The sequence below is a fragment of the Chelonia mydas genome, chromosome 14, assembly GCF_015237465.2.
Source record: "Chelonia mydas isolate rCheMyd1 chromosome 14, rCheMyd1.pri.v2, whole genome shotgun sequence".
Classification (NCBI taxonomy): Eukaryota; Metazoa; Chordata; order Testudines; family Cheloniidae; genus Chelonia; species Chelonia mydas.
This window is the reverse complement of record NC_051254.2, coordinates 19,402,476-19,416,853: the sequence shown is the minus strand read 5'-3', so window position 1 is coordinate 19,416,853 and position 14,378 is coordinate 19,402,476. Positions and strand designations below refer to the sequence as shown.

Sequence of the window (14,378 nt, the reverse complement as noted above, 5' to 3'; positions counted from 1 at the left end):
CATTTTTTCAAGACTTAATTTGACAATCATAGAACCTTCTTTCCCTGGACATATACTATGAGCTGAAATGGTGAAATGTGAGCTGGGGGCAGAGGACAATCTACAAAGGAAAACAAAATCTGTTATAAGCCAAGACACCATAAAAATATATTGCAATCCACATTATGCCATCTGATATGCATGTGGGGCTCCCATTAAAGTTATGGGTATCAGAAGGCAGAATTTGGCACGGGATGCTCACTTATGGTCTGGCAAGTAGAATAAAGTCCTCTCAAAACAAGGTGCTATGTCAAATAATGAGCAAAGTCTACGTGTCTGGAGGGCATAAGGTCATTGCCTAATTACATTTCTCAACGTTGTACATTTAATAGCTTACGAAGAGATACCAGCACAAACTCCTACATCACTCATTTTTTTAAAAAACATTCTTGCTCTTCATCTTCTTTTCCTAGTAAAAAAGTAAGTTATTACAATGTGTTCCGTTTACACTTTCACTAAAACCAATATTAATCAATTCTATATGATTTCAGTATGTCCAGCTTTAGTATCTAAATTCATAACAAATTTATTCGGACAACAAAAGCCACATGTATATTCAAACTACAGTATTTTTTTTGTCAGAATACTGAACCTCTCCAACCTTTTTTTTTTTTTTTTTTTAAATCAGGAGATAATTTTTTGTCAGAAATCAAAACTAACGCAGGAGAACAGCACCCCACTAGTTTCAATTGGCTACAGTTTCCTTCACTTACTGTTTTAAACTGTTGCTATATTAAAGCTCAGCAACTGAAATTCATGAGTCTCTCACACAATAAATGCTACATGCTTTGTTTCAGTTTCAATTTCTATGGGGAAGATTATTTTCTAGTGAATGGCAAGAGTTGTGGGTGGCTGGGGGGGAAGGGGGCTGTTTAAGCCATTTATCACATGCAACAGGCATCTCTATGTAACAACCTCCACTGTGTTACAGATCATTTTGGATGAACAGCAGACCTGCTTGAGAAAATTACAACTGAAAAGCTGGCCAGTACACACACAAATTTCAAATGTGTAGCTACACCCATGGTGTTGTGCAATATACAGCTACAAGAAAATATATATTACACACACACACACACACACAGCTTCAGCTACAAGAACTGCGGCTGTGTCCCGGGGCCTTTAGGATAGTAGCACAGAAAAAAAAAAAAGAATATAACAACCTTGTATTTATTCAGCTTCATTGCTTTATTTTGCGAGCCTCTATAATGTAACAAGTTATAGGAAACATTCTACCCACTACTGAAATGCAGCTACTGTACATCTCGAGCAGTGGTGGGCAAACTTTTTGGCCAGAGGGCCACATCGTGGTTCTGAAATTGTATGGAGGGCTGGGTAGGGAAGGCTGTGCCTCCCCAAACAGTCTGGCCCCTGCCCCCTATCCGTCCCCTCCCACTTCCCACCCCGACTGCACCGCTCAGAACCCCCAACCCAGCTAACACTCCCTGCTACCTGTCCCCGCCCGTAACTGCCCCCCCCAGGACACCACCCCCATCCAACCCCCCAGCTCCATGTCCCCGACCCCTATCCACCGCCCCCCACCCGCCGACAGGCCCCCGGGACTCCCACGTCTATCCAACTCCCCCGTTCCCCATCCCCAGAACCTCTGCCCCATCCAACCCACCCCGTTCCCCATCCCCGACTGCCCCCGAGAACCTCCGCCCCATCCAACCCCCCCGCTCCATGTCCCCTGACTGCCCCGCAGAACCCCCTGCCCCTTATCCAACCCCCTCACTCCCTTACCATGCCACTCAGAGTGGCAGGACTGGCAGCCACACTGCGGCATGACTGCAGGGGAGGGGGAACAGCCGGGGAGCGGCTGGGGGCTAGCCTCCCAGGCCAGGAGCTCAGGGGCTGGGCAGGACGATCCTGCAGGCCAAATGTGGCCTGCAGGCCGTAGTTTGCCCACCTCTGATCTACAGTGATATGAAGCAGCTATTAGCAGCTTACAGAAACACTACATAACAATAATCAAGGACCCAAAATGAAGGAAAATAGCATTTCCCATAAATTAAGGATTTAGTTAAGGTTTTAATAATCTATAACTCTTATATAGATGTCAATTCTAGAAAACAGAAAACGATGGAGTAACCAAAAACTTGTGTCACCTCACAAATATATATAATTTACTTTCCTATCTTATCCTTTTGCCCACCCAGTCAATAATGTAAATAAACCTTTTTGAAAATCAGAACACAATACTGACCCACATAAAAATGAAATCTATTCTGGAAACAGAATTTGCTGAGGCATATTTAGAGCTACTGTTAAAAATCTCAACAGGATTAGGCTTCACTTAGCATTACAATCAAGAGAAAACTACTTAAGCCAAACAAAAATGACCAAAGGTACCCAAAGACTCTCTCTGCACAATCTGTAAACATTCTCTAAATACGCAACAAAGCTACTGTATCGAGAACTTTATTTTTCCTTTTTGCTTTGTTATTCACAAGGAAAGAAATCTCCAAGGTAAATGTGGCCAGGAGTTAAAGTAATAGGAACACAGCCCTACCCTAGAAATATTTCCCCACACGCACCAACTATTTACATGCCTATGTCATTTCAAGTATAGTTTAAAAGCAACAAAAATACCCTGAGGCTATGCACCTGTTTTTAGTTTGTTATTAAATTGCATTTCAGGATCCTAAATTAGTATTTCTGATCACTGTATTACAAGCTACACAGTGGGCTTTGAAGATTTATATCAGTTTATTTCATATTTGAACAGAAGAGCTGCCATACTGAGTCAGAGTGTGGTCCATCTTGCCCAGTATCCTGTCCCAGACAGCTTACATTAGTAGTAGGGAAATTTTCAAGCACATGATTGAGCCCTAAATAACTTATGAAGTGCAAACACTACAGAGTCAACTCTGGACCTCAAAAAGGTAGTCAGTAGCAATATAGTTACCATCATAAACATCATTTTATAAAGGTACTAAATCTGTATAAAAAAATCATTAATTTTCAAATATACCCAGTTCTGCTCAAACGGCTATCACGACAAACTAGTCTAGATTGTCTCTATGTTTACTAAAGAAAGATCATTGCAGCAAGCTACTTAGGCCCATTTCATCACAACCCCGGCTGCGTGGACACTTCTGCTACATCATCTGCCATCTACCACCAAGTCCCCAAGACCATGAGGAAGCCATTCTGCAGAATTTGGGGCAGATTACTAGACCCAACCATTAGCCACAGCACCATCTTCTACTCATCAAAATACTCAACGCTTCCATCTTTGTATGATCTTAGCACAATGTAATTATATTCTGATTACAGCTTCTGGACACTACCATAAGAGAAATACATTATTTCTGTGCAGAAATACAGGCAAGAGCAAATGCTGTTTCAAGCAACAAACTCCTGCAGAGTTATAATGGGCAAAGGGGACTCAAGCCAAGGGCAGTACAATTCCTGCAGGAGTACAGATGGATAGCTGTTCATGAAACTCTGCGGTTGCCCTTTTCCATGGATTTCCTTGATGTCTGGATTTTGGAGGTCTACTTTCACCCTCATCTTCTCCACAGCACCCCTAAATCCTCCAATTTAGAACAATTTTCTGAAAAGTCCTTGAGATGAAACTTGGATTTTGTAGTCCCTCCATTCTGGCCTCACACCACAGGCTTCTCCATGAGAGAAAGTGAACCAGCCTTTAAGTTTCACATCCTCAATGGCCACTGTGAAAGTTTTATCCTGTCCCCTCAGGAAATGCAACTAGAAGGTACCTCCCCTTATATATACACAAGCAGCAGCAAGTAATTAATAGGTGAGCAATTTTAAGTTATATAATATTGGGGGATATTGCTCTCAGAGCCGAAAGAGAGAGAGAGAGAAAGAGAGAGAGACCCTTCTAGACATAGAAAGGAGAGCAGGGAAACTCAAAATATTTTAGAGGATTTTTTAAAACTGTTCAGCACATACCATTTAAAGGAAACTTTTATTTTCCTATAGCCAATTTAAAAAATTCAAGTTGACAGTTTCTCTGTAATGCTTTCCTTCATGTCACATTCTCTGAAAGGTGAACAGTGGAATAAAACATGCACCAATTTTCCTACAAAGATTTTGCTAAATAAATAAGTGCTGAACTACTTTATTCCCTACTTTCCAGTAGAGAATCACTCCAGCACTAGTTGCAACAGTGAAGGAAGGCTACCACTTACAGTATATATGCAAGTGTTAATAAAATCATTGAGACAGCTCTGCTGTAAGTTATACTAGAAAACCTGATGGCTGCTGTCTCTTTTCAAAAGGCAAATTACACTAAAGGTAGGTCTACACTGCAATTAGACACCTGTAGCTGGCCCATGCCAGCTGATTTGGGCTCATGGGGCTTGGGCTAAGGGGCTGTTTAACTGCGGTGCAGGCGTTCAGGCTCAGGCTGGAGCCTGAGCTCTGGGACCTTCCCACCTTGCAGGGTCCCAAGGCTCAAGCTACACCATAATTAAACAACCCCTTAGCCCAAGCCCCACAAGCCCGAGTCAGCTGGCACGGGCCAGCCGCTGGTTTTTATTTGCAGTGTAGACATACCCTTACACAAATATTACTGTGAATGTTCAAAAGAATAACCCTGCATCTACTTTAAGTCTTGAGTTATTGGATTATTCAGTAATAGGAGGTTAATTCACTATAATTACCAGCAATTAATAGAATGAAATAGTCATTGTAGTGGGTCTACAGCACGATGCGCTACATAAAGAACATATTTTTCTTGTCTACTCCTATGAATGGATCTTTCTATGTTCTAATATAGATGTATATTCCAATATACACTGCACATAATTATGTGCTGTACTTAGAGCTCCTTTTGAAAAGCATCCAAAAGTTCCTGCTGGTACATAATGCAGTGACTCACCTGCTTAATAGGGTTGGAGGCTCTGAGCACATAACACCAAGCTCCATGCTTTGCATTGGTGACCCACTCACTTCACGGAACAGTCTAAAAGGAACTAGGTATTGTCTTTGAAGACCTAATGGTCTGGGACCAGTTATAGATGAGATTATCTCTCCATATCTTGTTTCATTTATTGATACTGGCTAGATCACTACTGCTATCAGTTCCTGAAGTCTTTAGGACCAGTGGTAGGGCACTCAAATTGGGTGCTGTACCTAGAGAATCAGCTTTCCTTGAGGTCCACAGCAGCTCCGAGTTTAGCAAGCTCTGGACACAAGGAAAGGCTTCCTTCCCATCCCTTAACTGCACCAACACAGGTAGGCAGCAGTGACACAAGGCTGACAAACATTTGTTGTTTTTAATATAACTACAAGACAACTAGTTAACACTAGAGCAGGTGTTATATAAATGTTAATGTTCAACCAGACAATTCATTTTTAAAATCTCTGTCCACCTAAAGAAACCGCAACTTAACAGCTAGCATGTTTTCAGCAGGAGATAAAATGGTCATGGTTGTAGAGATGCAGTAAGTCAGAAAGATCAAAAGATTTCTTTTGCACAAACAAAAAATACAATACAGGGACCAATAAAACCTTCCACTAAATTATTATGCTCCCGTAAAAGATGTTCTAGATACATTTTTCTCCTCAAAATAAACAAACACCCATATCACTTTCTCCCAGCAAATTATGCTTTAAGATGCCAGGTAGTCCAAATAAACGTGTTCTTAGATGCCCAAGAGATCTTCCAGCAGAGCTAGGGAAAACCTGACTTGATATTCCAGATATTTCTGACATAAAAAACAAAACAAGAAAAGAAAAACTTTCCAGCTTTCTTTATACATCATAAACAAAAACAAAAACCAAGCACAGGCCCAATTTTTAAAGAAATCCTTTTTGTATCACCATTAAATAACTTAAAATGTACAAGATTTATTTTCCAGGGAAAATAAAAGGCATTTTAATTGCATGGTGGTCTCAAAAAAGTAGCATGCATATTTTCTCCTGGCATATAGCATCGGTTGTTTATATGTATAAGGTAAAGTGATGGACTCAGAACAACTCTGAAATCCTAGAGCACACATTGGATGGTTTTAAAAATTAAAAAAAGATTAAAAGTGAAAAATTAAATTTCACTCCAATGAAAGGAGAATGGAAAAGAAAAGAGAAGGAGAAAAGTCAGAGAGTAAACAGAGAGCAAATAAGATTATTTAGATTCAGTTTTCTTGCCTTTAAGCAGGAAAAACATCACGGCACATCATTCTTAGAAAAATATGATACAAAGGAAACAATTAATATGCTTCGTTTTCCTTCTATTTAGAAAATTTTAAGGTCAGCAACAAATAATATTGAACGTAAGGAAGCTGCCTATTGGATGCACCAGGTAATCATAAAGTTACGCCATGTTCCTTCCACTTTAATAAGAACATAAAATATATGCCAACTTAACCAACTTGTTGAAAGGTATGTAACTCCCTCTCCCTTAAGTAATTATGCCACCTACAAATTAGAGAAAAGCACTGCCATATAACTAATGATCTGACTGTCAAGTCTGGTTTTGTTATTTTAGAAACAACATGGTGTATGGTACAAACAAAAACTAGTTTTAGTAATCATGAAGGGGGGGAAAAAAAACCACCATACACAAACGCACCTCACCTTCCAATTGTCTACATATCCCATTTAGGCCTGGCCTTTATGAGATTATGAATCAGTACTACCTCTGGGACATACACCCCAAGCTATACAAATCATCACTATTAAGGGTGGCCTGACTGCTTGGCAACAAGCACGTCCTGCTGTCAAACAGGAGACACAAGTTTGAAGCTATCCTCCAGCTCTAATAAACCAAGATGAACAAGGATAATCCCAACGTTCAGAGGGAGGTGAGAAAACAGCATATTCTATCACTCTGGAGCAACCCCTAGAGGTCAAACGAATAATATCCAGAAAACTATCAGCTATGTCAGCCTCTGGGCTAGGTACAGTAACGTAGACAAAACATTAAGATGAAAAACAGTCAGAATAATGGTCCTCACCAAAACGAAAAGATTATTTAATGTACTATACTTGTAATTTATGGTAAAGTAACTCAATTATGACCCTTATTTTATTCCTCATATAATCTCTGTTTCCATCAGATGGGAAACTAGCATATTTCAGAAATGTGTTCCTTCAGTAGAGCATTCACATTTACCTCTATATAGCTATATGTAGCACATTTGAACTTGCTGTTTAGTACATTGTCATGCAAACTTCAATATGTAGCAATTTTATGCAGAGTGATGGAAACAGTACAGATTTTACAAGTTCTCTAAATTTTGATCAACTGAAAGCTAAGTTTGTATTCATCTACTTTCAAACTTCAGACTTGGTGATTTTTAAAATCTTTGAGTTCAGTGGCCCTGTACAAAGACTCCGTAAGTACATAAGAAAGAACTAGAGCGGTCTCATTACCTCCGAATAGCATAACTATAATCAGACAGTAAAGCAAGAGAATAATTGAACCTTTTGCAATAGACAATCCTTAAAATCATGTCCTCATGCAATATATTATATTAAAAGTTCTTGGTTTGAAGTATAAGAATATTTTAATAGCAAAACTTTACCACCAGGAATTGCTACAGTCTGGCTCTACACCACACTCGACATGGCATTCAAATTATTCTTGTGTGAAACTCTGCACAACAACTAATTCAAAGGGTAACAATAAAGTGTGCAATGACCTGCTTTTCATACATTAATAGGAACACAGGAAACAGATCCAGGGAAAAGCAGAAGTTATAGTGTGCTGTCCCCTACAAGAAGTTTGAAGGTACAAGCAACGTTTTAAAACCATTGGGGGCAGAGGGAATTTATCTGCCTAACTCATGTCCATGTTAACGACAGAGGTCAAGGGATGAGAGTAAATGAGCACATACAGATTTTAACGACTACAACTTTAGTATCAGCACCCCAAGGCAGCATAAAGGCTTGGCAAGAAACGAAGCAGGCATCCAATACTTAAAATTTTGAACTTCAAACTAATCACTCTGAAAACTGCCATTAATTAAACAAGTTGTTTATTTGAGAAAGAGAAAGGGGAAAAGTTGCAAAGGTGACACAATGGGAAACTGGAACACTTAACCCCATCAAGAAGGGGACAGGGATATTACTGCAGTGAAGAGGCCAGTGGCCTCCCTATCTACAGGGTTTGGAAAGATATGCCCTTCTCTCTTCCCCCCCCACTTCATTCTCCTTATACTTGTGCAGCTTTTTTTTTTTTTTTATAGCCCTGAACTAAGCAATTTTATTTTAAAAGATAAAATCCCTAAGAGCAATAGACAGTCCCAAAATCACTAATTATCTCTTAACACCAAAACTCTGAAACAAAAATATAAAAAGACTTGGGCAATGTTTACACCAAATATTTATTTTTGTGCCTCTGGGTCAGAAAGGACAGTGTAGCAGAGCTGTCTCTTCCCTGAGGCATAATTCATATACGTGTGAAACTATTACCAAGCAATCCTTACACTAGAGGCAGCTCAGGGAAATGCCCTGTTCTTAGATACAAATAAATGTAGTTCTTAAGGTTCCCAAGTTTCATCAAATCACTGTGTAGGGTGTTTTATTTTTAATTATTATTCACGTTTGCATCTTGAGTCACTGATAAATCAAATTAAATAAGGTTTAATAAGTTTCAATGCCCTAAGCTACTTAACATTATGTCATCTTTGTCACGCAAGAACTGGGAGTGCTACACCCTGCAGCAATAACTAAAAGGCTACTTGATATAATGGCAGGTTTAAAAGCAAAACTTTCAGACCAAGATAATCTAGAATGCAGAACCTTGAAATACGTTAGATGTTTCCATAAATTAAGATTTTAAAAATCATTTCCTCATAATTCAGCTTTTGTGACCTTGCCTATTCTATATAAATAGAAAATCATATATACATACACAGTACATTTTAATCTACAGGAAAATTTAAAAAACGTTTTTAAAAACTAAGTGTGACATACTGCAAGCAGTGCTTCCTGCTAGGGCACACCTGTTGTGAAATGATGTATTACTGTCAGCAGGTGTAAAAAAAACCAAGCCCCTCAATGGAATTTAGATGTGTAATGCAGAGTGCATGTTTCAACAAGAATCATGACACAATAGTACCTGCTCCATTTAAAATGCTGAGTTAGATTAAACAGTAACATAACCAGTCACCGAAATTTAAACCCATGAAGAGGCAGACTAAACAGAAGCAATGTAAAACTCCCCCATTTGTGTGTGATCAGTGGAATATTCTTATAGCCAAAGTTTTCCCACACACAAAGAGAAAGTTTTTGCAGTAGGTGGAGGATTCACTATAACTAGAATTGAAACTTGCACACTGCAATGCACTGAAACAACTTGTGAGTTTCATTCTAATTCAAAACAGTCTTGCCATATCCAAGCCCACTAAAAGCATGTTCCAAAGTACATTCTTTGAATACCAACCTCCAAAAGCATTTTCATCATCTTCCCAGTGATATCATAAACCAGGAGGGTAGTTTGTCTCACTTGACAACAAGAGCCTAGATGTAATGCTAGATTACTCTTCTCCAGAGAATATGCAAAAACCTATGACTTCTATGTAGAAGAAATATTTAAGACTAGTTTGTGTGTGTCTCTCTCTCTCTCTCTCTCTATATATACATACATATACACACACACACACACACACACGCTCTATGTTTGGGACACCACACAGCTGCCCTACCCCAGAAGCAGCCCAGGGAAGGAATTGTCCTTCTCTCACCCTTGCTCCAGAAGGGTAATAAATTTCTGACCATCCCTTACCAGAATCAATTACTATCATGCTAATTCAGCATGACTGGGGAGTGGTCTTTGCTCATTTATTTGGGATGGGACAGACTCACAGTCAAGAGAAACTGTGCAGGTGGGGCTATCATCACAAAATAAGAGTCAAAAAGGATAGCATAAAGATTTCTGGAGATTATTAAGCAATCTCAGTGCTCACATGCCAAGGCTACATTTTGTTCCACGCCACCCAGTAATGATTTATTGAATATCAGTTATACAAAATTCTAACTAGGGTGAATAGTACGAAGAAATCTATATAGCCTCTCCAAGGGAGAAGGAAAACCTATATTTTGACTCATGATTTTACTTTCACAGGTGTGCAGTATAAACAAAGTAAAGCTTCCTAAAATGAATTTCCTGAAAGAAATACTCATTTACTCATATTCTACTCTACTTTTAAGATATTAATATTTTTTCACAAAACCTCTCTTCCTTTTGAGTCCGTTTGTTTCTCATTTCTATAATTGATATTAAACCTTTTCTTGCCTTCAATCCTGAAGGGTTTAAGGGCATTTTAAACAATTAATGCCAATAATGATTTGAATGTAAATTACCAACAGTAGAACACACACGACATAAATTTGCCAAACACTTGCTCCCTTCCCAGAAGGGGAAGAAAATAAATCATATCAAACCTGTTGCTTCCAGGGATTAAATCATACTCTGGTTTCGATTCTACTTGTTAAGTGTTCACCTGTTTCGCTTAACACGCATTAATGAACAGGTGGATAAAGCCAAAGCCAAACCCAAACTCAAAGGAATGACAAAACACTAATGTAATATACACCCTGCAAGTTTCATCATGCACCTCAGAACAGTCTACAGTCTGCTTTTCCAGGTCTGACAAGGAGATGATGAAACACTGTTCTCTAACTCTTTTGAAAAAGCACTGCAATGCATACGGAGCAATACTTCCCCTTTCTTGAACAACAAGGCTTAACACAAATTATTCTAAATGTAGCTCAGGGTCATTTTTTCTGAATTGGGGATGCAAGCGAAGACCAAAAAAAGTCAACTACAGCCCCACAAACTTGCTTCAATATTTAGTAATGCACCACAACAAACATACAGCGCTGTTATTTGGGAGTGGCAAATTTATGCAAGTTATGTAAAGTCTCACTGCATGTTAGCAAATCCTGAATCCAAGAAGACTATGCAACACCACACTTTATTTAATGGCACTTATGTTACTTCAGCTCTGACGAAAAACAGCCACCCAAAACAAAAAACACACTCCAATATATTTGGGCATCAAAAACTCCAGACACAATACATTGTATATTGTAAAATGTTGCATCGAGCATGTATGTCACCCTTAAAGTTATCTATATGTAATAAGGATAAACCACAAACACGATCTTATTTACATAGGACATCTTGGACATTTGTACATATGAAAGGAGTGTGCAATCACCCAAAAGATCATTGACAAAGAGCGTGGTTACAGTTAGACACGATATGAAATTAATATACGATTCATAGGAGAAAAAAATATTTTAGTCTTTAATATCAATCTTGGAATAAACCCCTTCAATTTATGGGCTCTGTAAATACTATTTAATGCAAGCAATGTCACTGGAGGAAGCAACAGCTGAAAAACAGGCTAATGCAAAAATACTACATAACATGTGTTTTCTTTTTTGGATTATTCAAAGACAGTCTAAATAAAATAGCCTGTTAAAAATAGTTAGATCATTATTCCAGTTCAACAGAACATTGGGCAAAGACTGTCACAAATCACTAGCAATTTTAGATATCCAATCTGAATGATCTTACAGGGGACACAGACTTTTGAAAATCCTGGCCTTTCCGTTTTGGACATTGTCAGTTAATATCACTATTACGCCACTTTTTTAGCTTTTTGTACCAAACCAGAAATAAATGGTGAATTAGGAAATGACCACTTTGTATTCAAATGCATATTTTAAAAATTAGGATGGGTACCAACTTTTATATTCTATTTTATCTGCCAATGGCAAAAAAAAAAAAAAGTAATTCCCCAATGATAGAACCTGCACTAAGGAAGTCATGTATTTAGAAGTGTTCTAATAGAAACCCAAATGACATATACAAACAAAATTCTGGAAGTCTTAAAAATTTAACAGGAATGTATTTTAGTACCAGCAATAGCACATTGTGGAACAAAACACTATAAATGCATTAATTTACTCGGACGATCTTTTATAGTATCAACAGTGTTTACCAGGGCCTGAAGCATGCCATCCATTACAATAGTCCCCTCCATGGTCTGGAAGGAGGACTTAGATAATGTTGAAAGGGCCCAGTCCAGGAAGTCTGCCATTCTTTTTTGTTTGACATCAGGGCGGGTAATAAACCTGTCACAGAAAAACACACTGCAAGTTACCCATTCAGAGCAATCCAATTAGTAACTATTTTTCCTTGCTACCCAAACTGATTTCAGTTCCTAAAGGCAACAGTCAAATGGACATTTTCCAAGACATTTTTGGTATGAACATTCTAAATGTCAGATGTTTAACCCTACCATTTCCAAATGAAGTCCTAACCTATAGTATTTCATTTCAATGTACCGTCCTGTAACTGAAATTAAGAAATGTATCAATTTAACTGTCGGGAACTACAAATTGTTAGATTTTTCAGGAATCCCCAAAAAGATGCTTTCCATTATTTTTCGTTTCAATTTTATGGGAAGCCACTGCACTCAAACAAAACAAAATGATCAACCTCTGCAAATTTGAAGAATTTGATCAAAAATTCTAAGATGTTAGAATTCTCAGTGTTAATCACCAGCAGTTTAGTCATGTTAGTCTTAGATATTGCAAGCAATATATCTGTATTTGTAGCACCTTTATTTGAGCATCTAAAAAACCTTTTATGATTTAATCCTCACCACATCCTGAGAGATATAGTAATATACCCATTTTACAGAGAAACAGACAGACTCAGAAAAGTCACAACAACTTCCCTAAGGCCACAAAGCAAAGTATCCACAGTCCCACAGACAGATGGATTCCAGGGGTCCTGGTTCCCTGATCTGTACACTAACCATGTGATCAAATTCCCTCCCAAGTAAAATGTAAGGCAAAGAGTCACTGGAATTTATCTCCAAAGGATAATTTTGCTAATGATACAACCTTACATTAAGAATCAATAGATCCAACTGTGTATCAAAATATATTCAGAATGTTCTCCAGTTCAATTATCTGGTATTTGTTATGAGTGCATACCCATATGCAAATTAGGTTTTAACTGAAAAGGTGGTGTGGGACTGACAACAAGGGGGCAGAATAGAACCCTACACAGAAACACAGGGCTTCTTTGTGGTGTCATCCTGTTAGCAGGTGCTTGAAACTTACATTAATGTACTGTATTACTGGCAAGTCATATTGGACATTAGATTCAGTCCAACTATTAAACTACTCTCTTTTCATGAATAACTCATCTTTATGAATGCCTTATAGTCCAAAGGGGTGGATGGAATTTAAAAAAAAAATGGGAGGGGGGATTAAAAAAGATGCAGATTAGCTCTTTTGAAGAGCTAGGTTTGTTTTTTTGGGAAGTGGCAGGGTGGGAGTGCACATTCAAAACTGACTAGAACAGGAGTCGGCAACCTGTGGCTCCGGAGCCAGATGCGGATCTTTGGCTGCCCCCTGGTGGGCAGCCGTTTTCTGAGGGGGTACAAGGTGCAGGCTCTGGCCGGAAGGCGCTTACCACAGGCAGCTCCCAGTCGGCGGCACAGCAAGGCTCTGGCCCCATGCTGCTCCCAGAAGCGGCTGACTGCTGGCACATCTCTGCGCGCCCCTTCGGGGGGGGGAAGGGGTGCGGGGGGGGGGGGGGCAGCAGGTCTCCGTGCGCTGCCCGCACCCGCAAGCACTGCCCACACAGCTCCTATTGGCCAATTCCTGGCCAATGGGAGCTGTGAGGATGGTGTTGAGGGCAACGCGCGGAGCCACCTCCCCCACACATCATGCAGAGACGTGCCAGCAGCCAGCCGTTTCCAGGAGCGGCGTGAGGCCAGAGCCTTGCTGTGCTGCCGACGGAGAGCCGTCTGTGGCAAATGCCTCCCGGCCAGAGCCTGCACCCCGCACCCTCACCCACACCCTCACCTACACCCCAACCCCCTGTCCCAGGTGAGAACCCCTTCCTGCACCCAAACTCCCTCCCAGAGCCCGCACCCCCTCCTGCACTCCAGCCCCCTCCTGTTTATATTCAAATTCAAATGGCAGAAGTCGCATTACAAGTATTGGTGAGTAGTAATAACTTTAATTTGTTTAATTATAATTAGTTGATAAATTCTAACTCTACAAGTAGCTTTGCGTGTGATACGGCTCTCGAAATATTTTGGTCAAAGACAAAAACAAAAAAATGGCTCTTCTTCACTGAAAGGTTGCCAATCCCTGGACTAGAACAAGAAAACATGACAGGCTACTGTCAGTAGCCAATATACATCCACTGGCCTATTAGAAAGACAAGGTAGGTGAGGTAATATCTTTTATTGGACCAACTTCTGTTGATGAGAGAGACAAACTTTCGATCTTATAGCTCTGTGACAGAGAATTATCGTACCTTCCTTACAGGCCGGCTTATTTGGTGCTTGAACACGTGTTATGTAGGATAAGTGGTTAGGATGTTC

General features: G+C 39.5%; 1 protein-coding gene across 8 annotated transcripts in view; it reads right to left on the bottom strand.

Moving 5' to 3' along the window:
- Positions 1-14,378, bottom strand: part of TBCD (tubulin folding cofactor D) — a 254,477-nt gene that overhangs the window by 212,333 nt on the left and 27,766 nt on the right. For all 8 annotated transcript variants that reach the window (XR_005227614.2, XM_043528663.1, XM_043528659.1 and 5 more), the window contains exon 8: positions 11,970-12,102. Coding sequence is in view for 7 of the 8 variants with exons in the window: in XM_043528663.1 (XP_043384598.1) it covers positions 11,970-12,102 (133 nt within the window). In the remaining variant the exon portion in view is untranslated. The remainder of the gene's footprint in view (positions 1-11,969; positions 12,103-14,378) is intronic.